Here is a 27287-nt window from a genome sequence, read left to right on the forward strand (position 1 = left end):
AAAAACTGAAGCATCACCATGCTGCCAAGTTAGGATCCATATTGCAGCCCTGTTTTTAATTAGATGGTTAAATTGCCATCAGCTTGTGCTTTCAGACCTCATCTCTATCTTTCCATTAAGCAAATGGCATTCAGTTTCTCCTACTGAGAAATACAGGGATGACTTTTTTTTTTTTAAATCAGTCTTGCCTTTTTCCATGCCTACTTTCTTGGATTCTCAGCAGTTTTTTGTTAGTTTGTTTTTGTTTTGTTTTGTTTGTTTGTTTATAAACCTTGGGTATTTGGATTTAAATTCCATCTCTACTTTTTCAGTGTATTATCTTGTTCAAGAATGGCTTTTTGGACATGAAAAATCAATAACTATTATTTTATCTATATAATAAATTATTTTGTCCCCTATTCCTAGGTTGGCTACACTTAAATAGCTTTCGGGAAGTCAAGAGAATTCAGAGGGTTTTGAGAATCTGGAAATCTTTTAGTTCCAATATTCAGATTTTTCCTGAAAGTTAATTCTTATTATAAGACAGTTGAGATAAAACATGGTGGCTACTTCTTATTTTTTTTTTTTATATTACATGTAATTTTTTGTTGGCTAGAAGGGCATTTCAAGGTCCAGTAGTACATAATAAACTTCATAATTTATTATTTAGTAAGACACGTTTATTGAGGTAAAATAACTGATGAATTTGAAATGCAATTATTGGAAGAAAACAAAAAAATGATTGTAATTTTGTAGAGGACAGTCTTCATCTAATAAATTCAAGTGGAGATTAAGAGTTTTCTAAGAGCAACCTTAAATTCATATAACTGTTATCGGTAACGCTGGGGCAGAAGCTGGCAAGGAAGATTCCCTTAGCATCCTTAATAACACTACACTGTTGTCTTGAGAATCACTCTGACTCATCATGGGTGGGGCATGAGGACCTACATTCCATGTAGTTATGGACTCAGCATGATTCTTTGGTTATTTGTTTCTGACTACTTAATCTTCCACTTTCCTATGTGCAAACAAGGAGTGATTCTTCCTTCATAGTTGTGAGGATTAAAAAGCTTTGAGAATTATACTTAACCACTAGTAGACACTTAATTATAGTAATAAAAACAATAATAACGATGACTCATGGCATATTGTTTCTTGATTTACATTTTTTAAAGAAATATACGTCAATTTTTTCTCAATTGTGATGTTAACGTACACATTTAGTTAAAAATATAAACCCTTAAAAATACCAAACAAACATTTTGTACTAGGTAAGTGTTCATTTCAGTTTTAAAATGTCATATATTGATGCTTGGCACTCTTGATTTCCTACTGCTAAATTAGTAGTGATGTTTATGATGATGTCATGATGCCGTGAAATGACTCATATAACATGCCAGTAGTGCCGAACTAAATTAAATCACAGTGGTAATAATGGGAAACCCTGCTGAGCATCTCTGCTAAGCATGAGCAATTAAGGAATAAAACCATTAGTTAGTTGTAACTGAAGAATTCATGTTTGTACGTAGTAGTTTTTCACCAAAAATTGAAGGGGATGAATCCATATCAGCTCAAAATAATGAAATAATCAGTTATCATTGCCTCATTAGCATCTTAAGAGATAATGCCTATTGAGCCCTTTAGTATGTTTCCCAGAACCTAATTAGAAATACAAGTGACAATTTTTAGAATTGGATACAGGGCAAATATTCGTCAAATGTCATTCAAGTTGAGCTCTTTTCTTCTGTTTCTTTTTTTTTTTTTTTTTTTGCTTTTTCTTATAATAATAAAATTGAAATGAAATAAACATATATCTCTTAGTAGAATACTAAAGTCGTCTCACCTCTCACATACGGTGGATGATGTGATGTCCTGCTCTACACTCTGCCTGATGGAATTGACTTTCATCGCTATATTTCAAGGTTATCCCTGAATAGGACCATAATGCATTGGAATTCACTTCTGACCTCTGATAAACCTGGGCCATACTTCTGATCTTTATCACCACATGAGGCTACAGTTGTGAGTTGAAGGCTTTGGCACAGCAATAAGACCAAGTACCATGAGTAGCTTCATAAGGTATCCCCTCGGTTTACTTGCCTTAGTCAGACCAACTAGGACACACTTTTATATGTACAATTTTTATTTAGTAATGGGATTTTGCTACACATTACAAATTGCCTAGTTTATAATGGACCAGTTGGGCTACTTGTTTACTTGGTTTCCCCTGGTCACACCTTGGAGATAAGCTAGTGATTCTTTTTCAGGTAAGTAATATTTGACAACAAAACAGAATTTGCCTCAAATGAAAATCCTAGGGTTCAGTACTGTGATTCTCCTATTTGGTCTTGTGTCATAAGGCTCAGGTAGCCAGGAGGCTTGCAATCTTAACCCGGACCTGGAACAGATCCTTCCTTTGCTCCAGGTCCTACCTAGGCAGGCAGCTTCCTGGGTTATTCAGTACATGGATAGGAGCAGCACATTCAAATGATGTGGGGATTTCACTATGTTCCAAACTAATGGAACTTCTATAAATTTTACCAAATGTGAGAAGTTCCTGAATTTTTCCAGCATTTATCCCTTATTCTCTGGCAAGTAAATGAATGAATAACTAACATACAGAGGTCATATTATAGTATCCAGATATTATTTTGTTTATATATGGTAAAACCCCCCTGTCAGATAAGCGGGGTCCAAAGGACTTAAGTAATTAAAGTGTTCATTTTTGTATTATTGTGAGATTAAGAAACAATCTAGGCATGCTTGTGTGTCTGTCTGGCAGCTCCATGGGTTCATTTGTGATCCGAAATTATCATTTGGATTGCTGTTTGGCGCCACCTGGTGGTGGCTGTTTGAGCTGTCTCTGTAGAGTTATGGACAATTCTGGATCATGTGGCTTGCAACTACTGTAGGACAATGGCTGTAATTTTAGGAATCTCCCAGTTAGTTGGTTCAAATTATATCTTCATTATCTGGGGGAATTTAGCTGGGAGAGTAATGAGGATGTTGGACTCATCTGCTTTCTGGCGTTTCCCTGCTTTGGCTCCCTTGCCTAAGTTGCCATCTAAGGACTTTGGGCACCCACTTTTGAGAACTTGACTGGAGAGAAGTAAGACCATGTTGCCCATCAATGTTAATATATCTACACATAGAGGATGGATGGATAGGCTATCACAGATTTTACTGTAGTTGTTTTTCCTAATATTTTTCTCCCATCAGAACCAACTGATAAGAAAATGGCAGCAGTGGAATTAGGCAACTTTCTTTTTATGTAAATTATTTATGATGATTTAAATAAAAATTCAGTGGATCAGTATATATTAATTTTTTCTATGTTTTGTTTTTCATAGTAGTAAATATTTGCTCTAACATTTGGTTTATTATTTCAAAATCTAATTTTTTTCTGAACATTTTGTTTCAAGATGGATTTTTTTTGGCTCTGAAATTCTTATAATCTATACTTCACGGGTTGCATAAGGTTATGTTTTATTAATCTGGTTTCAATATATAACCCAACTAAACAAATGCTTCTTCGATGACATGATCAGGAAACCTAGTTTAATGAATCTAAGAGATTGTGAGATATTTTCAGTTAGGGTTTGGAACTGAAAAAAAAAAAAAACACAGAAAGCATAAGTTTGCATTATTTTATCACAACCCTGAACATTTTTCTGAAAATGTATAGTTTCTGTGATTTTTCTTCCCTTGTTTCACAACTTCTCTCTGTTACATGGTTAATATAAAAGAGATCCATTCCATACCATAGAATAATCCTATGATCTCAGTCTTTCAGACTCATTGTTAGTATGCTTTAGTAGGGCCAGCGATGATGTAATTAGAATCTGGAAAACACTTTTCCCCAGCTGTTTTCTCGTAACATATTTAAATTTGTAAATTTAAACTGAGTTTTTTCGAGCTCCTTCTTGCATCTTACAGTGACGTATCCAGCTTCAGAGGAAAATTATGTACAGTGGAGTGAAGATTTTGTATCTCAAAAGGCAATAGTGCAACATAAATTAACAACTTTTGAAATAATTTATCCATTATATAAGTTTTAAAGTTGAACAATAATATACGCAACATTATATCCTCTTCAGCCTCATTTCTTCCTTCATCAATCATGAATTACTTTAGAATCTACCAAGTGTCTGTTCCCTTGTCGTTGTTGTTATATGGTGTTGTTCTAATGAGTATGTTCTTTTTATTTTCTAATAACTTAGAAAAACACATTTCTAATATTTTATATCAAAAGCTACTTATAACGTTAACATCATAGCCATGCATCTCTGCTGCTTCCTTCATGTTTGGAACGTGATATGGTGCCACATTTTGTAATTCTATAGGCTTTTATGTCAGTAACTAGAGTTGGATTCTGCTGTAATGATTTAGTCCGGCCTGATTGTACCCTATTGCATTGTCAGTTTACTACCCCAGGAAAGTGACTACGAATACATTTTGAATGTTTTGCAGATTTGAATAAATACCTTAGTCAAGAAACCTTTCCAGTGTTTCTGCATTTCTAAATTAGGCCTTTTGTGATATCAACTTGCCAGATATGGCAACCTAGTGCTTTGATAGATCAATGCTAACGTTGCAGTCCTATAGTACATAGCAATTAGAAATTTTCATTGGCACCTGGGTAAAATGCAGACTAAGCTGTCTAACAAAAGAAGCTGACTGACAGGGCTCTGAGCATCAGAAAGTGCACTATCATTTGATTTAGTTATCCAGGCAACTTAGAGGTTTTAATCTAATTACAGCTAAGGAGGTGGCCGTCAGTGAAAGCTTCATTTAACAATAGTCAGAGCAGTACTTAGCAAAGGATTGCCTGTTTTTGTAACCAGTGATATTAATTGGAAATGACAAACTGAGGCCAAGAGAGATTCATAGGCCTCACTTACCTGCTGGGGTGATCATCATTGTTTCGCTAAGATAGTCTGTTATTGTTGCCCTTGCAGTTCTGTTGAAAACACAATATTAATCTCCTGAAAGAAGGACTATTTGAAGAATATTTTAAAAAGCTTTAATTCGTAAAATATATTCTGAAGATTACTATTTGCATTAAAAAAGTATGCTGAGTTGTAAATTATCTTAACTTGTTACTTCAGCCAATATTATCATTGGTTCTGTAAAACAGTCTTCGTATATGTAAAACCTCTTTCCACTTATAGGATATTCAGATTCCGATAGTTTCATCCAATGTCTTTTTTTGCTATCGCCAACAATATCTGAATACAGATTTGAGAAAGTGAGATCCAGTTTTGCCTTCTCTTGACTGTCATTACTTGTTTTTCATTAATTTTACCTATCTGCAGCTGTGCAGGATTTACCTTATAAAAGAACACACTCCATTGATGGGGAACATCTGATTTATAGTATCTAAATTTTGAGGCTGAAATTTGTCATTTATGTATGCTCTGCTATTCGGAGATAGTTGATTGAGAAGGCCTTAAATATTCTCAAGGAGAATGGAGATTGAAAAGAAAAAATGCTTCAGAAAGAGAGGAAGTTGTCTTTTTACTGACTTATAATTTCCATACAATAAAATACAATAATTGAAATGCACACTTTGATATATGTTAGTGGATGCATATAATTGAATTAACACTACCTTAATCAAGATAAAGAACCTTTTATCACTTCAGGAATTCCTCCAACAGCCTCTGCCTCACTCTCCTAACTCCCAATTCCCTACTCCCAACCCAGGCAACCTCAGCTTTGATTTCTTTCACTTTAATTTAGCTTGTTCGAGAACTTGATATAAATGGAACTACACAATTTCTGTGCTCTTATATCTGCTGTTTTTTGTTTGATATAACATTTTTTTGAGATTTACCTAATGTTACTGTGTGTTAAAATGTTTCAGGGTTTTTGTTTGTTTTGTTTGTTTTTGGTCTGTTTTATGGCCGAGTAGTAAAATGTTTGTGTAACATTTGTCTGTCCATCTGTTGATGGATATTTGGGTTAGTTCTTATAACTAAAGATCTCCTAAACATTTCTGTAATAGTCAAATGTTTTGTAAACATTCAAAACATTATCTTGGATAAATTCATAATGTGGTATTGCTTCATTATCTAAAAAAATACCAAGCCATTTTCCAAAGAGACTGCACAAGGTATCGTTGTATTGCTTCTCATTTCTCAGTCTACCTTTCGTTGCCTGGGCTACAGTCATGGAGCTGGATCCTATAAGCTTGTCACCTTTGTAGCAAACAGAATTAAGCTTTGTCAGTAGAAGGGACTGCAGGGGCATTGTAGAATGAAGGGTTTCTCTTTCTGGATCTGGATTATTTCCTTCTACTGAAATGGTGTATGAAGGGGAGACATGCGGGGTGCCCCATCCCATCTTCATGGCCGGTGTGTGCAGCCCCAAGGTGAGCTTACCTACTCAGTCTTGGTGGGCACTGGGCACTCCAGGTATTGCTCTTGCAAATGAGGTCCCGATGCTGCAGCTCTCTCCAAGCACCTACCTGCCAGCTTCAGCCCAACTGTATATTGGATGAGTGTTTCCGGCTTGCCAGGTCAGTTGTGGTTCCCTATATGCCAGCTTTGGTGCACCTATACTGAATGGGTGGGGAGAGTAGGTGTGGTGTTGCCTGCTTTCTCAGTGACTATTTAGCCATCCAGTGGGCTACAAGCTTCTCCCATGAGCTCTGAATCCCAGATCTGGGGAGGAAGCCTGTCCTTCTGGTTTGGTTCTTCCTTCAATGCTCTATCTCATCACTGAAGTATTCTTCGAGCTCTCTTTACCCCTTTATATTTATTCCTCAGCTGTAATTAGTAATTCCTTATTTTAACCCTCTCTATTTGAGTTACTGTCTTTTGTCTCCTAAATGGACCTGGACTCATAATAGCGATGGTACCATTTTATATTCCCACCAACCATATATGAGGATTAGCTGATCTACATTCTTGTCAACACTTGGGGTGGTCACTTTTCCTTTTTTATTTTGAATTTTAGTATTATTCTAGTGGTGAAGAAGAAATGTGCTTTTAATTTTATATCAGATTGAACAGATACTGTCAGGGGATTATCTCTTATTTCACAATTAAGATTAAATTAAATGATCATAGTACAATATTTTTATATAGCTACATTTGTGTGTGGGGTGTGTGTGTTGTGTGTGTGTGTGTGTGTGTGTGTGTGTACTATCTAATGGTAGTAGTGTTTGACACAGCTTTCAGAGGAAATATGTCTATGCTTAGAAGGCTTGTTTTGGTCTTTTGAAGATTAGCTTCATTGCTCTTTTAGAAAGAATTCAAGTGGAAATTATTGCCTTTACTAGTAAATAGGCAAATAAAAACAAAAAAATATTTTATTGAGGAAAGTGGTTAGTCAGTGGATTTTGTTTCATGGAGATAGTTCTCTGCCCTGAGAGAAGGCTGAGAAAGGCTGAGTGTCACTCAAAGTGATCCAGAGGTCTTCCAGTAAGGTGGTTAGAAGAGCTGTGTGGCAAGTTACAAGAGTTTGTAAGACCTTAATAGCTATCAATAAAAATTCAAATGATAATGGCCAAATATAATGCCATATTAGTTGGGGCTTTTCTTTATGATTCTGTTTCAGGCAGCCTTTTAACAAGTGGTAATGATAAGTACATTTAGCTCTAGCATTGGACAGAAAATCCCAAATATAAATCTTCATGATGGGGATTCAGTATCATCATTGTTATATATCAAACAATAGATTAGAAAATAGAAACCAGTAATAATATAAGATTTTGCACCTAATTTTGCTAGAATGCATGCATTTTATAAAAGAAACACTTTGCAATGATCAATTTAAGACATTTGGGTGAGAACATGATGTACTGACAAAGAAGATGCATGCTCAAGAATGGAAGAGAACGATATTTTAAAATCTTCATTAATACTTTAAAGTAGAACAACTGTAAGATGAAATTCTGCATGGTAATAACATCTAGAGTTTTTGTTAATTTTGATTTATAGATGCAGTTGTTAGATATATTTAACACACGTTTATAAGATAAGACAATATTAAAATAAACACCGATATTTTGATTCATATTTATTATCAACCAAATTAATCCATCAAATTGCGTGTGAATTTTCTAATTTTGTAGACCTCCATGTTTAATGTTTGTAATGGGGAGGCCAGAGTTTGAGTGGATGGATTTTATATAATTGAAGTAATATTAAGTTCTGAAACTAAGAAAGTCACTCCAAAGACTTACAGCCACATTTAATCACATTTAGCACCACAAAATTGGCTGTCAAAAGTCTAATTAACTATCAGGCATTAGCTCTATTTTCCATGCTGCTCACCCGCACAGCCTTTCATTATAACATCTGGCAAGTTTTCAAAAATTCCCTAGAAAACCTCTTTTTCCTATAGTTTTACAGCCTAAAGTTATAGTGAAATAAACTGTTGTTAGAACTACAACAAAAGTATATTTGATGCTTCATTGTTGAACCATTAAGAAAATTTTTATAATTCTCTTGAGTTCCTGGTCACTTCATTTTATATGCGAGCATACAATTAAGCTTAAAGAGACATTTCACTAACTGAATGCTGGTATGTAGTTTGCTTTCATTATTTAGTGATGTTGCAATTTTTACAATTTTTTCCCCCCAAAATTGAAACCCAACTCACAGTAGCACAGTTCAGCTGGTCTAAAATGATGATGGTTATCCAACTTAATCTTGGTTTTCTTGATTTTTTTTTTCCAACTTCTAAATAGTTTTCTCATCACCTAAATATACTTGATGTTATCAATTGAAATTCAAAGAGAAGGGCATATTTGCTTATATGATTACTATCACAGTTGAAGATAAACATTCCACAACACAAAATCTTGATAATAACAAAATATAATATCCAGAAGATAAAGGCTGATTGGTTACAGAGAGCTCTGATGACAGACTTACTAATTAGTGACATCTGATGCCAAAAGGACATGAAATAATATCCTCATTGTAGTTAGGAAAACAATAATTTTCAAATAAGAATTCAGACACAGCTAAATTATCCTTTAGGAATGATTGGAAAATAAAGATACATGCAGAAAAAAAAATGTATTGAAAGTATGTGACAAATTGCACATGTCGAAAGAACTACAAAAGGAAATGTTTCAACAAATAGAAGGAAATTATACAAGAGAACCCAAAGGGAAGAATGAATCACAAACAGAAATGATGAGCAAAGAAATTGGTAGATTTGATTATTTTAAATTAGCTATGTCAGAAAAATGGTAAAAATAATGACTAATTTGCAGTGGGGGTGGTAAAGTCAGGTGCAACTCATGGAAAATGGTGAGGAAGTTGAATGTCAAAGATTTGATATAACTGTGTTCTAAGGTCCTAATCTTCTTCAGAAGGGTAATAAACTACATATATATATATATATATATATATATATATATATATATATATATATATAGTTAATCAATACACTGTAAGGCAGGGAAAGGGAAAGAAAAGCAAAGAAAAAGAGAAATATTGCAAAATAGAAGTCACAAAATAAAGTGATAGAAAAGAGTCCAATTATATTTTCAAAATCACAAAAGATGAAACAGAAAAAGAGATATATAATCTTAGATTGGACTTATAAATCCACCTAAGAGTTCTTGAGGGCCATCCATAAAACATAAAAATTAAGAATTAAAAAAAGAATTAAAAATGAATGAATTGGACGAGAGTTTTCCCAGTTAATACTAATGAAAAGAAAATCAGTTACAGCAATATTAATATCAGAAAAAATCAACAAATGGTGCAAGTAAGGAGATGGAAGTTAATTCATTTGACTCATGTGTTGTTGCCTCATTGTACCTATGGAAAGAGACCAGTGCTTGATTCTCAAAATCATCTTTCTTTTCTCCTCCATAGTCATCATTGTTCCCATGCCAGCCTTCATACTGAATTTCCTTAGAACAGGAAATTCTTATCCTTTCACTTCTGGACATTTGATGTCCCTGTCTTGATCATTTATTCTTTAGAGCGTCTCCAAATTCTTGTGCAAACCTAATTATGCCAGTTTCCAACTTAAAATCATTCAATGGCATGGCATTACCTATGAGGTAAAACTTCAAAAAGTAGGAAGTTTCAATCCGTCTCTTCAGTGTTTTTTTTCCCTCAGCACTTGCAGGCAGCATGCACATTTTATATTATTTTATTGATTTTGAACTATCTGACAGTCCAGGAATAGGGCATCCTTTTAATACTTCTCTGCTTCTCATACTGTGTCCTTATACTGGAGTTTCCTTTCATTTTGTTAACTATATATGCTCCAAAACCTACCTAAGCTTTTACTCATTCTAATTCTCCCCCATTCACCATTATATGGTCCCTTCATCAGTGTGTGTTATTTCCACATAGCTGCACACACACACACACACTCCTCACACTCGTGTGCACACACACGTATATAATTGCCACTTAACAATATGTTCTAATTGCCTATTTATATATCTCTCTTCCAAAAAAAAAAAAAAGTTGAGTCTGTCGAGGGCTAGGTCCATTCTATGTAGGGTATCTGGTGCCAAAAATGTATACTAAAATGCATAACCACTTTGAGAGTAGAATGTGAATTTGAAAATCACCTAGTCCAAATTCTTTATTTTATAGATGAACCTAACAGGCTACTTAGAGATAACTATTCTGTAAGGCATTGGTCTATGAAAAAACTGAACCAATATTGGGAAGTTTAAGGTTCCATTATACTATTTGTCAAGTTACTAAGGAATTTTTTCTCTCATATTGGCTGAACTAAGGTAAGTGGTTCGTTAACCCCACCCCAAATAATATATGTGATTAAAGGGTTTTTTAGCCTAGAATCATTGGGATTTAATGATTCTTCTAAAGTCTAGGCTTCTTTTGAAAAACACCGTTAAAATCCAGAAGTGAATTTGTACAAATTAGTGAGCTTCAAACCTTCCCTGTTAAACTTTCCTTCAGTTCTTGACACTAACAATACCTATTTTTACAGCTTCTACTGATGTCTGTTTTTGCCTTTCATGCTTTCAAGACACCCTGCACTAAATATGAATACTAATAACGATTCCTCTGCTCCAGTGAGAATTCAGCACCTTTTGCTGTCTATATTTGTTTTCCTGACCTGTCATCTAATTGTGTCCTTACTTTTCAGTTCCCCTTACATTGGGACTTCTCTTCAAGAATTAGGTCTTTCTTACTGACATACCTGGCCACTCTCATATTTGTTTCCTGCTCTCACTGGCTTGCTCAGTTACTTCCACCATCAGCAGCTGGATCAGTCTGGATACTTTCAAGCTTATACCTGGTCTGGCAGTAAGTGGGGAATTCTGGACTAAAAAAATAAGTATTCTTTTGAAAGAGTAAGGGAAAGCCTACATCACAGATGAAATGCAAAGGTTCACTTATAAGGCAGTTGAAATTCAGAATGCTTTTTCTGAAACAAAATAAAACAACAATAAAAAGTATTAGATCCCCAGTTTAGTTCACATCCATCAGAAAGATTATAAAAGATTAAGATGAAGGAAAGAACGTGGCAAAATTAATGAAAATGCACTAATTAATGAAATCTTCCTAGGGGTAGTTTTACTGGGTGTTGCAGACAAAGTTAAATACAATAATACAGGATAGAACAGGCGATGTTAATATCAAAAAGATGGAAAGAGGATAGCAACAGAGCGAGCTGATGAATTTGTGCCACGCCTCTTTAAGATACAGGATTGATTCTAATACACAGGTTTCAGCCAAGAGGAAGATGGTTGTGTTATTGTTGTGATTTCAAGAATAAAATCTCAGTCATCTGTATTTACAGTGTGTGATGTTTTCTAGTTTTTAAACTGCCAACAATGTGAGTTCTACTCAAAACTACAGATGGTTAAAATCACATGCACATAAAGCGATCTCTTCCTTATTGCACACCCAGTGTCTTTGATTTTCATGTTCACTTTCTATTCTCCATCTCCCGGTAAATACTACTACTGTTTTATTTTACCATTTATGTAGAATTTTACTCAGAACTTTCATTAAATTAATATTCATGTGCTACAATTGTTCTGAATAACTTCCTTGTTATATATCCATTTTTTTTACTTTCAAACATTTCAACTTTAGTCACATAAACAAAGTAAAATCATTCACATTTTTGATTATCTGATTTCTCTTAAGTCAATCTTGCCTAAGAAGTGTCATGGAACCTTTGAAAATTATTATTATTTTTTACGTTAAAGTTTATTGAAGTGACAATTGTTAATAAAGTTACATAGATTTCAGGTGTACAATTCTGTAGTACATGGTCTATATCTCACATTGTGTGTTCACCACCCGGAGTCAGTTCTCTTTCCATCACCATATATTAGACCCCGTTTACCCCCTTCCTGAGCCTCCTACTTTACCCTCTGATATCCCCTAAACTGTTGTCTATGTTTATGAGTTTTTGTTCCTTCATTTGTTTGTCTCTTTCTTTTGTTGTTTTCAGTTTTATATACCACATATCAGTGAAATCATATGGTTCTCTACTTTTTCTGGCTGACTTATTTTGCTTAGCATTATAATCTCAAGATCCATCCATGTTGTCACAAATGGTATTATTTCATCTTTTCTTACTGCTGAATAGTATTCCATTGTGTGTATATACCACAACTTCTTTATCCATTCATTTGTCGAATGACATTTTGGTTGTTTCCATGTCTTGGCCACTGTAAATAAAGCTGCAATGAACATTGTAGCCCACATGTCTTTATGGATAAACGTTCTCAGATTTTTTTGGGTAGATATCCAGGAAAGGGATTGCTGGGTCATATGGTAATTCTATTCGCAATTTTTTGAGGAACTTCTACACTGCCTTCCATAGCCACTGCACCTATCTGCATTCCCACCAACAGTGTAGAGGGTTCCTTTTTCTCCACAGCCTCTCCAACACTTGTTACTATTTGTCTTGTTGATGATAACCATTCTAACTGGGGTGAGGTGATATCTCATTGGGGTTTTCATTGGCATTTCTCTGATGATTAGTGATGTTGAGCATTTTTTCATATGTCTATTTGCCATTTGTATGTCCTCTTTGGAGAAATGTCTCTTCAGGTCCTCTGCCCATTTCAATTGGGTTGTTTGTTTTATTATTGTTGAGTTGCACGAGTTCCTTGTATATTTTTGATATTAGTCCCTTATCAGAGGCGCTGTTTGCAAAAATCATCTCCCATTCAGTTGGTTGCCTCTTTATTTTGTCAATGGTTTCTTTTGCTGTGCTTCTGCAAAAGAAACCATTTTTCAGTTCGATATAGTCCCATTCATTTATTTTAGCTTTTACTTCCCTTGTCTTTGCAATCAAATCCATAAAATGCTCTTTGAACCCAAGGTCCATAAGTTTAGTACCTGTGTTTTCGTCTATGCACTTTATTGTTTCAGGTCTTATGCTTGGGTCTTTCATTCATTTGGAATTAATTTTGGTACATGGTGACGGATAGCAGTCCAGTTTCATTCTTTCGCATGTGGCTTTCTATTTCTCCCAGCACCATTTATTGAAGAGGCTGTCTTTTCTCCATTGTATGTTTTTTGCTTCTTTGTCAAAAATTATCTGTCCATATTTATGTGGGTTTATTTCTGGGTTCTCAGTTCTATTCCGTTGGTCTGCGTATCTGCTTTTCTCCCAGTACCATGCTATTTTGATTATTGTTGCCCTGTAGTACAAGCTAAAGTCACAGAGTGGGTAGCTCCAGCAATGTTCTTTTTTCTTAGGATTGTTTTAGCTCTTCGGGGTCTTTTGTGGTTCCATACAAATCTGATGATATTTTGTTCTATTTCTTTAAAAAATGTCATTGAGATTTTGATGGGGATTGCATTAAATCTGTATATTGCTATGGGTAATATGGCCACTTTAACTATGTTGATTCTTCCAATCTATAAGCACAGAATGTCTTTCCATTTCTTTGTGTTTTCTTCAATTTCTTTACAAAATGTCTTATAGTTTTCAGCATATAGGTCTTTCACATCCTTGGTTAAGTTTATTCCTAGGTATTTCATTATTTTTATTGCAATTGAAAAAGAAAATTTTTCTAAATTTCTTTTTCTGAGATTTCATTGTTAGTATATAGGAATGCAATGGACTTTTGTATGTTGATTTTATAGTCCGCAACTTTACTGTACTCGTTTATTGTTTCTAATAGCTTTTTGGTGGAATCTTTAGGGTTTCCTATATATAGCATCATGTCATTTGCAAAGAATGACAGTTTAACTTCTTCATTCCCAATTTGGATGCTTTTTATTTATTTTTCTTGCCTGATTGCTCTGGTGAGGATTTCCAACACTGTGTTGAAAAGCAGAGGTGATAGGGGACAGCCCTGTAGTCTTCCTAAACATAGAGCAAAGTGTTTCAGTTTTTCATCGTTAATTATGAGATTAGTTGAGGTCTTGTCATAGATGGCCTTTATTATGTTAAGGTATTTTCCTTCTGTACCTATTTTATTAAGTGTTTTATTCATAAATGGGTGCTATATCTTGTCAAATGCTTTTTCTGCATCAATTAACAAAATCGTATGATTTTTGTCGTTTATTTTATGTGACGTTTCACATTGATGGATTTGCATATGTTGAACCATCTACCCCTGGGATGAGCCCCACTTGATCATGATGAATAATCTTTTTAATGTATTGTTGCATTTGATTTGCTAGAATTTTGTTTAGGATTTTTGCGTCTATATTTATCAGAGATATTGGTCTGTAGTTTTCTTTTTTGTATTATCCTTACCAGGTTTTGGCCTCATAAAATGAGTTTGGGAGTATTGTCTCTCTTCAATTTTTTGGAAGAGTTTGAGTAGGACAGATATTGGATCCTCTTTGAAGGTTTGGTAGAAGTCACTAGTGAAGCCACCTGGTCCCGCACTTTTGCTTTTGGGAAGATTTCGGGTGACTGACTCAATTTCCTTACTGTTGATCAGTCTATTTAGATCTTCCAGTTCTTCTTGATTCAGGCTCAGAAGGCTGTATGTTTCTAAGAACTTATCCATTTCTTCTAGGTTATTGAATTTGGTAGCATATAGTCCTTCATAGTATTCTTGGATGATCCTTTGTATTTCTGTGGCATCCGAGAGAACTTCCCCTCTTTCATTTCTGATTTTGTTTATTAGTGTTTTTTCTCTTTTTTATCTTAGTGAGTCTAGCCAAGGGTTTGTCAATTTTATTAATCTTTTCAAGGAACCAGCTCTTTGTCACATTAATATTTTCCATTGTCTTTTTGTTCTGTATTTCATTTAGTTCTGCTCTGATTTTTATTATTTCTTCTGCTGACATTGGGTTTCATTTGTTCTTCTTTTTCTAGTTCTTTAAGGTGTAACATGAGGTTATTTATTTGGGATTTTTCTTGTTCCTCGAGATCGGCCTGTAATGATATAAATTTCCCTCTTAAAACTGCTTTTGCTGCATCTCAAATATTTTGGTAGGATGTATTTTCATTCTCATTTGTTTCTATGTATCTTGATCTCTTATTTCCTCTTTGACCCGGTCGTTCTTTAATAGTATGTTGTTTAAGCTCCACATATTTATAGTTTTTCCTGCTTTGTTTTTGCAGTTGATACCCAATTTCAAAGCCTTATGATCAGAGAATATACTTGGTATGATTTCAATCTTCTTAAATTTGCTGAGGCTAGTTTTATGTCCCAATATATAGTCTATTCTTGAGAATGTTCCATGTACACTAGAAAAAAATTCATAGTCTGATTTTCTGTAATGAAATGCTCTATAAATGTCAATTATGTCCATTTCATCAAATGTGTCATTTAGGGCTGCTATTTCTTTATTTGTTTTCTTTTTTGATGATCTATCCATAGCTGTTAATGATGTAGTTAGGCCCCTTACTATAATTGTGTTTTGGTCAATTTCTCCCTTTATTTCTGTTAGTAGTTGCTTGGTATATTTAGGTGCTCCCCCATTGGGGCATAAATATTGATGACTATTATGTCTTCTTGTTGTATAGCCCCCTTTACCATTTGTTTCTTGTTGCCTTTTTTAACCTGAAGTCTGTTTAATCTGATATCAGTATGGCTACACCTGATTTTCTCTGGACACCATTTGCATGGAGTGTCAATTTCTTTTCACTTTGAGTCTATGTTTGTCCTTGTAGCTGAGATGTGTCTCTTGGAGGCAGCATATGGTTGGATTTAATTTTTTGATCCAATCTGCTACTCTGTGCCTTTTTATTGCTGAATTCAGTCCATTTACATTTGGAGTGATTATTGATATGTGAGGATTTCCTATCATTCTATCTTTAGTAAGATAGAATTGTGTCTCTATTGTTTCTTTGTCTTTTTGTTGTTGTTTATTATTTCTGTGTGGTGGTATTCTATGATTTTTTCCCTCTGTTTCTTCTTTTATTACATTATGTATTTCAGTTCTAGATTTTTTTGAGTGGTTCCATTAATTTTACATAAAAGAAAGTTTCATATTTAGAATATTCCATTTTGTTCAGCATGCTTACTTTCTCCATTTCCATATTCTGGTTCAGGCCTTTACTCTCCCCCTTTTATGTTTTGGTTGTCACAAATTATCCCTATTTATGCTCATCAAATAGCCTCCTTCAGTATTTCTTGTAGTGCAGGTCATGTGTTACAAAATTCCGTCAGCTTCTGTATGTCTGGAAAGGTCTTTATTTCTCCTTCATATCTAAAGGATATCTTTGCTGCATATATTATGCTTGACTCATAATTTCTCATTCAATAGTTTGAATATTTGATTCTACTCCCCCCTGGCTTGTAGCGTTTCTGCTGAAAAATCTGATGATAATCTAATGGGCTTTACTTTGAGATTACCGTCTTCTTTTCCCTGGCTGTCTTGAGGATTCTTTCTTTTTTGTTTTCTTTTGTTGTTGTTGTTTTTTGATTATGAAAATATTATTTTATTTTTTTATGTTTTATTTTTTTAATTAAAGTTAATGGGATTCTTTCTTTGTCATTAATTTTTGACAGCTTCAATACAATGTGCCTTGGAGAAGGCCTTTTGGGGTTGAGGTAATTAGGTGTTCTAATTGCTTCTTGGATTCAAGGATCCAGTTCTTTCCACAAGTTTGGGAAGTTCTCATCGATTATTTGTTTGAATATACTCTCTGTTCCCTTCTCTCTTTCTTCTCCTTCTGGTATGCCCATTATTCTTATATTGATCTTTCTGATGGAGACAGAAAGTTCTTGTAGAGTTCTTTCATTTCTTTTAAGTCTGAAGTCTCTTTCTTCTTTCATCCATGTCATTTCCAGATTTCTATCTTCGATGTCACTGATTCTTTTCTCCATCTCGTCAACTCTGCTACATAAGCTTGGTATTTTATTCTTCATTTCTTTTATTTGGTTCTTAATCTCCAAAAATTCTATTTGGTTCTTTTTAAAATTTCAATCTCTTTGGTAAAATATTCATTTTGTTCTTTGATTGTGTTTCTGAGCTCATTAAACTGCCTGTCTCTGTGTTCTTGTATCTCATTGAGTTTTTTAAGAACTGCAATCTTGAATTCTCTGTTATTTAAGTCACATATTTAAATGTCTTCAAGTTCATTTTTTGCAGACTTTTTATTTTTTTTCTGAGCTGTCTTATTACCTTGGTTATTCATGGCAATGAATAATTTATTATTTCTCTTCCTAGATATCTACTAGAGTGGATTCTGCAACAGGATGATAGAAAAAGGTCTTTCTTTTGTTTTCCATTAGGTGTTAGTAGAATGTTTTATTTTCTCTCCGACTGCACCCTTTTATTCTCTCTCTCACTGTAGTGTTATATTTTTTCTGTACTATTCCGTCTTCTCACACAATGGAGGGATTCCCTGGAAGGTGGGTTTCTCCTCTGTGAAAAGTTCACCTGGGTCGTATGGCGCTGCCTCCATGTGGGGATGTGGAGAGCTTCTGAGATTCCAAACGTCTTCCTGCACCTGATTCAGAGCCTTTGTGTTTCAGCAGCTCTGTTTACTCCTGCAGGAATCTGCCCAGATAAGTGGGGACAGGGGCGAGTGGGCTGTGAGATGTGGCTCAGAGCAATGGCGAGGACCGCCACCACAGCCAGTCCTGCTTCCATGGCTCCCTCCCCTTTGCCAGAACTAGTTGGGCTGTGAGTCCATGTCTGTGGACCACAGTTCTCAAAACTGCAAATATTCTGTTCTTTTGATCTGACGCTGCTACTGTTCCACTTCTAACACTGTGCAAGTGGGGTCGGGGCGAGCTCTGGGAGGGTAAAGCGGGGGCAGCTAGTTTCAGTACCTAAGGCTTCCGTTCTCTGCTCCGCAGTAAGGGCTTAAACCACTATTTTCACCCTTCTTGCCTCAGTGTTTGCTCTGAGGTCTGTGCCGTGAGCGTTGGGTTCAGCCATGTTATATGCTTTCTCCTCAGCCCTGTCAGCCATAAACGGAGCCCTAGTAGACCAAGTTCTTCCCTCTCCCGCAGCTGTGGTGGTTCCGGAATGCAGCAAGCTTGTGGCATCAAGCCAAGTCTGCTTCCTGCACTCACTCGGCCCTGTCTCTGCACTTCTCCCTTCTCTCCTCACCCGCTTGTGCAATTTGCCCACCTTTAGATGATTTCAGTAGTGTGCCTCTTAGTCTTGCCTGTCTGCTGTGTAGGGAGTCCTTTGTGGAGTTATAGTTGTTCAATTTGTTTTAAATTCCAGGGGAGATTTCAAGAGGCTCACCTCATGCTGCCATTTTTATGATGTCCCACTGAAAATTATTTAATGTAGCCTGTGCAATGTAAAGAAAACTGGAAGAAATAACTGAAAATAACTGTTAATAGTCTACACTCAAAGTGTGCAAATTAGATTAGATTAACCATGATAGTTTTACATATACTACAGTATTTTATTTCAAAATGAAAACATTCATTTTCAGAATAATATATCCTAGATTAATTATATTCACAATGACTGTATGACACATGAATATTAAAGTATAATGGTAGGTGCAATGGCATTGTTTAATTGTTAGGCAGAATTGTATAATTTTAATCAATATTTTTAAATGATATAATTAAAATTCAAAGCAGACTAAGAATTAGAAATAGCTCAAAACATTTTTAATGCCTTCTCAGTTATTGAATGTTTTTCTTTTATGTTATCCAACAAAGCCATATATTTCTAATATGTAATAACTCATGAGACAGTTTTTTAATTAGTGACAATTGAAACTGTGATAGTGTAATGAGAATATTCTAGCAATTTGCATTTGCATGGTGAATAAAGTATGTTCAACATTTTATAGAGAATAAAATAACTAATATTACTTATCTGAAATGTTGAAACTATTCAGCTATAATCAATCTAATTATTACGTGTCAAAAAGTGTTTTTCCTTCATATGGAGGGAACTGAAACATTTGTGTTTCAAACAGATATATCTAATGTATTGACCGTTTTATTACTGTACACTATATCCATTAGTTGATATTTTTACCTATATGTAGTCTTCATTTTAGATCACATGCTTATTTGAAACCTCAAATAAGAGTTTTGCAAAAATATGCTTCATATTTTTAAAGAAAGAATGTGTTTATATATACATCTGTCTATATAATTTATATATGTATTTTATTGAATTCATTGATTAACAAAGAGTATTCACTTGATTTAGGGTATTGACTATGCTTAAAACTTAACAGTTATTTTAAAGCTAAATTTGAATTGTACACCAAATATTAGTTCTGATTTACCCGAGGTTTAAGATCTAAAAAAGAAATCCTTGTTTTATGTCCAGTGAAAGCCCAGGGCCTTCCCAAATACTTCTGCATATTCCAAATGGTCACCCCAGCTCCATTTTTTTATGTGCACTAGAACTTTATTTTCAGTTTGCCATCTTTCATGGGTTCTTTCTCTCAATTTTGACATGTACCCAAACTGGACATTCAGTGCCTTTTTCTTATTTGTATCAACTCCCGCTCTGTTTTCTGTCCACAATAAATCACAGAAAAATAACACTAGCCATCGCCAATAGTGATTACCAATAGCAGCATCATTCATAATAAACAAAAGGAGGAAACAGCCAAAATTCCCATCAATTAGAATGAGTTATGAACATTAGAATGAATAAATAACATGTGGCGTATCTATACAATGGAATGATGTTCAGCAACTTAAAAGAATAAAATAATGATGCATGCTACAACATGCATCATTGGGAAGAACACATCCTTCCAAATGAAGCAACACAGTCACAAAAGACCACATATTGTATGATTCCATTTATATGAAATGTTCAGAATAGGCAAATCTATAGAGACATAAATTAGATTAGTGGCTGCCCTAGTATTGGTTGTTGTGAAGGAGTTGAAGGGAAATAGAGGCGATAAATGAAGAGGATGGTATTTTATTAAGTGATAAAAATGTTCTCAATTAATGATGATAATAGTTTCACAACAGTGAATATAGTGAAAACCAGTGAATTTTAAACATTAAAATAATGAATTTTATCATATGTGAATTATATCTCAACAAAACTTATTTAAAATGTCACACAGTCTTTGTGTTGGCAGCCACCAAGACAGAGGTGTTGTCTGGAGAAATGGTGGTTCAAATGTCAAGCATCGAAAATTTAACAATGAAAATGCAACATGTCAGTTCTTGCCATGATGCACTCAGCCAGCTCCCAACTGTAGCTATAGATTTTTCTTGGATATCTCAAAACTCGTAACTGCCCACTAACATCTTTTTGGGTTTGATCCTTTTTCTCTACCCAACCTGCATCCACCTAAGGAACGCAAAAGTATAAATTGTAATTCTCCACTGACAACTTTATTTGTCTATTTTTACTACTTAGGAGGCAGTAGTGACTATATGAAGTCTTGGTTTTAAACTTTCTGTTTCGATTATACATTGTTTGATCCTAAGGGTATGTACATTTTAGCTCCTGATAGAATGTGTGAGACTGAACTGCAACTATCTGTTAACTCTGAGTTACGTGGGTAGAAGGAGACATATCGCTTAATAGAGGAAGAATGTGAAGACAATTTACAGCTAAATGCTGTATAAATTACTGGATCAAATTGTGTTTGATTGGATTAGAGACCTCCATTTTACACAAACTTAATTCTCTCTCTCTCTCTTTCTCTCTCTCTTTCTCTTTAGATCCAGCTAAAGATCCCTGCTTAAAGATGAAATGCAGTCGCCATAAAGTGTGCATTGCTCAAGACTCTCAGACTGCGCTCTGCATTAGTCACCGGAGGCTTACACACAGGTAAACATTGTTACATTAAATCCCGCTGATGGAATGGTGCTCCTTATGCCATGAACAGCTTCAGAATATAAATATTTGGCAATGTCTGCAAAGCTTTTATCCAGAGGTTTATTGAAACGGCATCAGAACCCTGGTTAATACAATTATGATTCCCTTGGGTTAAACATTGTTATCACTCAGAATTACCATGGGGATTATAGCATGTAGGCACATGTTATTAAATAAGGAGGATTTTGTGAAGATTGGATTCAAGGGCTCTATCTGCATACTTACACTTTTTCAAGTTTAAGGAACAAGTATAGTTCCGGTACCTTTGAAATATTTTTGTTTATCCCACTCAAATATTTTATTTCCCTCAGGGGAGAGTAAGAAACAAAGTGAAAAAGCATAAATGAATGACTATCTTCATTTCAAAAGATGAAAAGTCAAAAAATAGAGACATGGGCCTGGAACACTTCAGGGCACCTTCCTTTATGGGACACTCATACTGATGGAGTCGCTGGTGGCCAACACAAAATTCAAAGAAGAGAAGAAAGGGTTAGATATATCATTTATCGTGATCATCACTGCTTCTGTAAGATAGGCTCTATTTTGACAAGGATCAGTGATTTAGAAATAGCCTGTGTATTTTGGTGCTGAGTCTTAAGAATTATGATAGGCCACAACCAAGGGTGAAAATACTGGGTAAGTGATGGAAGCAAGCAGGTGTATCCATTCTCTTTATTAATTTTAAAGGTTCCCCCCCCCCACTTTTTTTGAGAACATTCTTTTCTGTTATAGTGGACCGAATTTGTATTGTGCTTTTCATCAAATGAGCATGGGGGTTTCTCTATTTGGGTATTTTCAGAGACTAATTGGAGTTTGGTTTTAGTGTGCTTACATCTCAATTCTATTATTCAAACATACCAACAGACAGAGAAGAACATAAGTAGCATTTCTAGAAAACAGCAAATATTTAAGTTTCTTTAAATTTCCTTATTAATGTGAAAGTACATATATCTATAGAGACCTTTACTACATGCTAAGTAGATCAGAGGAAGTCTTTATTCCATAATGCCAAATAGATCATGGCAGATTTCAAGTACAAAAGCAGGCTAATGCAACCAAGACAGAGGGTTGGGGAATGAGTTAACTTGAAACTAAGAACCATGGAATATCCATGATGTACTTGGCACGCAACATGTTTGTTTCTCTGATTGCCATTTTCATGTAATGTCATTAAAAAGTAATTTTTCTTGAATAAATTCAGCAGCAACTGTCATAATTTATCCAAATAAGATGAATTGCATATTTAGTAATACATTTCTTGGCATTGCATATGATATGTGAGACTTTAGCTGATATCAAGGAAAGTTAGCAGTTTCGATTGAGGGAAAAAAATAAGACTATTCCACAGTATTATGAAGAGAATACTCTATGTGACAAACACAAATAATGCCCCCATGTGAACATTAATGTAATGGGTGTAAGATACTTTTTACATTTCTTGACACTTCCTGGCTGCTTGATAAATAGTAGTATTTATTGCAGTTCTTTTATTATCTTTGTGGTTATTATCACCTGCTGAAATATGCATATAATTTCATCCTTGGTTTGTTTTCAATATTAAATGAGGAAAAAAAGCTTTAAAATATTATGGAATACCAATAATGTACTTGCAAAAGTAAGAAAGAAAGAGGACGACAGTTTGGGCCTGTCAAATGTAAAATATCTCCTGGAAATAGCATTTCTATAAAGTCAACATACTTTGGAAAGACCCAGAAGGATGAAGCAGAGTTATCAATAATATATCCCTACTCCATCATGACCTCTATGTTGATTTTCAAAGAGATAACAAAACTTTGAGCCGGAATTTTATTTTTCCATTTATTTCCTGAGGGTTCCATAAAGCTTCTGAATTACTTGAACTTCTTATTAATTAATCATCAAATACTTACAATATAAGTATGTTTGGGGGTACTAGGGAAGAGAGTGGGTTTTTACTTGAGAAATGAATTCCAATATGCTCCCTCACCTAAGTTGTAGACACCTAGTCACTCATTTCATACAAAAACAAATAGTGTTTTCTCACAAGTTTCAGAGACCCTGGGGAAGGTTTCCATCTACTCAGAGTTATACCTTTGAAAAGGCTCATCTCCCATCTCACCCCTGGCCCCCTGAACCCAAGTCAAAGAGCGACTGAAGACCTTACATTTAGTATTATGCCTGGGGCAGAAACTCTCCATTAACTGTTTTACACCAAAGCCAGGAGAGGTTCAAGTTCCTGACTTAAGATCACAAAGCTGGGAATTTTCAGACCACTGATTCCAGCCTATATTTACTAATGCCCTAATCCAGGCTTTCTCATTGCATTTCAAACTCATTATTAAACAAAGACTTAACTACAGATAAAAAGAAACTTATGGTGAAAACTCTCAGAAACCAATAGCTAAATTGTTTCTTAATATAGACAGGTGAAGTGTCCTGAATTGAGAACTACTGCCAGCTTTGCCTTTGGTGGACAGGTGGGCTGGGGCTTTGGGATGACTGCTATGCTCTATGTAGGCGGACTTCAAAATGTTTTGTGTAAAATAGTATTTAGTCCTGTTCTATTTCGGATAGACACTGTTTTAAAATTTGGACTCAGTACGCACTAAATTCAATAAATAAATAACTAGTTTCCAAAATTTAATATTAAGATTGATATTTGATATGCTTTCTTTGCTTTGAGGATGGCAGTGCTAGTGAATGTTTATACAACACTTAGGGAAGGAGAGTTTTGCCAAGCAGTTTGATCGATAAAGGTGGCTAATATAAATAATGTAGATTGTAAATTTGGGGGTGGTGTGTGGATTTTGGGAAGGGGGATACAGAAAACAGAGAAAAGGGTTGCTTAATAAATGTTGGCCATTTAGATAGTTTAAATTAGAAATTCCAACTTTTTTTTCATTTAAAGATAGAGTTTTCTCCCCATCCCCCCTTTCCTTGATCTCATAGAACAGAAAAAGAAATGGAACTTGCTGTTTGCTTCTGCAGGGGGGATCCCGTTTTTCATAGAGGGCTTCCTAAGTCCATCCCACCGCCTCCAACTATATATCATACCCATTTCTCCATTACCTTAGAACCCTGAACTTCTCATCCTGTAATAATTATTTCATGTCTAATAAATTATGTAACATCAATGTCTTTCAATTGACTGGACTTTTTAATGAAGGCAGGGTCTGTCTTTTATTCACCACCTCTTACTCAGAAATTGACATGCTGGCTAGTCTATATTTTCTTTGAAGAGTGTTATTAAAGTAGCTGTTTGCAAACATCTAGAGAAAAGATTGAGTTGTTTAATCAATTGAGCTGGTCAGTCTATATAATGTAAGTCTAATAGTTGTTTTTTTGTGTGACTTGCCCTTATTTGTTGAGGATGGTCTGAAAAAAGCATAGGAGTCAATCAACAAATACTGTAAAATAAATGTATTGAATGAACACAAGAATTATTGCCAGAAAAAAAGAGGAGGGGGGATATGAAAATATCAGGGAGAGGTGAGTCAACTGGTTGAAAGAAACTGGTAGGGTAGATCCTTGCCTTAGATTTGTAAATAACTGAAATAATTACTAAATCGCTCTTTATTTAGTTCTTGAAATCACAATACTGCCGTGCAGTATTAAAGATGGAGACATGCTCCAAGAAATGCATCCTTAGGCAATTTAATCTTCAAGGGAGCATCCTAGAGTGCACTTACACAAAACTAGATGGCACAGCCTGCTACTATAATTGTGCACGTGATGCTTTTATAGGTCTTATAACACAGTAGGCTTGTTTCCACCGGCAGGACCACAAACAGGGGAGTGATTGTAGCGGAAGCCCTGACAGTTGGTTTTTCTATTTGTAATGTAAGTGTATGACTGAGCTTTGATTGCTGAGGCATCTTCTTCAGAGAAGCACCCATTTCAAAGACAGCATCCATTTCAGGGACCATTATCTTGAATGGACACATTGCCAGACACACAACTAGATTAAGAGCCAGGCCACCTTTGAGGCTCTTTGTGTTAGATCTTGAATTTGTTTAGATAACTGACCATTTGGGATACTTTTTTGGTTGTTGTTTGTTTGTAATTTTGTTTTGGTTTGTTTTCTCTTTCTGGATTTTAAATTCCCACCTTTCAGTTTTAAATTCACCAATAAAGAGTGAGCCATAAAACCCTAGACCCTCACCCTTGACCCCATTAAAAGCAGAATCCCAGACCAACTCCCTCATGGATATCACTGAAGGGCACGTTGCAATCCTAATAAGAATTATAAGGGTTGGTTCAGTGGTGACATTGGTTTAGAAACGGGACATGTCTGTGGCAAGCTCACAGGGGCCCACTTGAGTACCCCAGGCATTTCTAGCTGATAGCATTTATATGAATAGGCTGACTGCAAAAACTAGTAAATGCGTTGGTCTAGGACATTAGGGCAGCTACAGTGTCACTAGGTGATAGGAAAGATGAAACCTTTCTCATCTTTATAATCTCATCATTATAATCTTAGGAGATCACCATTGTATATCATTGACTGAAAAGTTGTTATGTGACACATATTAGTAATTGTCTTCTGAAATCAGAGACGTAGCCTGATTAGGGGGCTCATTATGTGTTTTACATTAGCTTTGACCCTTATGGCCAATGTAGAGGATTGTGTAAAGTATCCAAATATGTCGTGTTCAAGGTCCTATATTTGGATATTTGTCTCCGAGTGGCTTTTTCTGTGAAGAATTGGCCTCCAATAAGCATGATGCCTGTGTTCTTTTGCTAGCTTTCTTTTACCAGTATCATAGCCAGTTAAAACCAATACGTTTCATGAACAATGAAAAAGAACTTGAATGTAACACGTTTTCCAAAATGGTAACATATCCACTTATTTAGATGGTTTAATATAAATATCTATAATGGCTTTCCAGGCGTTGAATCTGACCCGCTTTTTTATATCGTTACCCTGGGGAAAATTTCTGGAGATGCTTGTAGTTGAGGGTATTTTGTCTCATTGTTTTTGTGTATTGTGAGCAAGAAGCCCCATGTTTAAAGCTCTTTTTGTGGCCTATGCAGCTGCAGGTAATTAACACTATTTCTAGATCAGTGTTTCAGGCACCAACCAATGCTGCTGATACTAAAAAAAAAAAAACAGAAACAAAAAACCCCCAAAAAAACAGGTTTGGAATAATAAGATAGATTAAGGTAGGACAAAGCTAGCCATGTTAATTTCTGCATCATTTGCACCAAATGTTGGGGGGTGGAGGGATCAATAAGGAAATGCTTTTGGCCTCGTAGGGAAGCATAAGAATAATAAACCTAAAATAATACTTATCAAAATAGACATCAAAAGATGAGTCCTAAAACTCCTCTATTTTAGCTATGCATTTTTTGAATTCATAATTGTAATGACCATATCAAAAAAAGGTTAGAATTTCTTTATATAATAATTAAGTGAATGACTGTGGTATCTATATTTCCATTGCTATAATGTTGAAATATTTATTATGGGAAAATTCAATCATAGGGACTGAGTTATAGGAGGGTCCCAAAAATATTGGTTAAATTAAGGAAAAGCGTGCCTTAAATTGATTTAGTTTTTACAACAACCCTAGTGCTTTATACTAAAGACTATTATGTCCATTTTATAGAATCAAAAGCTGAAGCTCAAAAGTGCTGGGTATTCTGCCTGAGATTAAATATAATAGATAGATATATAGACAGACAGACAGACATAAGAGGCAGATTTAGGATTTAAAATAATTTTTATATACACATTTTTCATAATTATAAATATATTTTAATCATGTTTATGAACATATGTTTATATAATTTTATAAGTACCTAGTCATCCATAACTCTCCTTTGGTTAGAACATAAAGGGTTTGGAACACTTTTTTTTTTTTAATTAAAGTTTATTGGGGTGACAATTGTTAGTACAGTTGCATAGGTTTCAGGTGTACAATTCTGTAATACATCATCTATATATCACATTTTGTGTTCACCACCCAGAGTCATTGGAACACTTTTTTTTTGATAGACTTTTTAAAAGAGCAATAGAAGGTTTACAGCAAAATTGAATAGAAGGTACCGAGAATTTCCCACATACCCTCTGTATAACCTCCAAGTGCATAACCTTCTTCATTATCAATGAACCCCACTCAGTGGTACTTTTGTTATAATTGTAAACCTACATTG

General features: G+C 34.9%; 1 protein-coding gene across 3 annotated transcripts in view; it reads left to right on the forward strand.

Moving 5' to 3' along the window:
- The window catches only part of SPOCK3 (SPARC (osteonectin), cwcv and kazal like domains proteoglycan 3), a 335252-nt gene that overhangs the window by 141625 nt on the left and 166340 nt on the right, over positions 1 to 27287 (forward strand). For all 3 annotated transcript variants that reach the window (XM_033135313.1, XM_033135311.1, XM_033135314.1), the window contains one exon: positions 20996 to 21104. In XM_033135313.1, coding sequence (XP_032991204.1) covers positions 20996 to 21104 — 109 coding nt within the window. The remainder of the gene's footprint in view (positions 1 to 20995; positions 21105 to 27287) is intronic.

This window comes from Rhinolophus ferrumequinum, chromosome 18, assembly GCF_004115265.2.
Source record: "Rhinolophus ferrumequinum isolate MPI-CBG mRhiFer1 chromosome 18, mRhiFer1_v1.p, whole genome shotgun sequence".
Lineage (NCBI taxonomy): Eukaryota > Metazoa > Chordata > Mammalia > Chiroptera > Rhinolophidae > Rhinolophus > Rhinolophus ferrumequinum.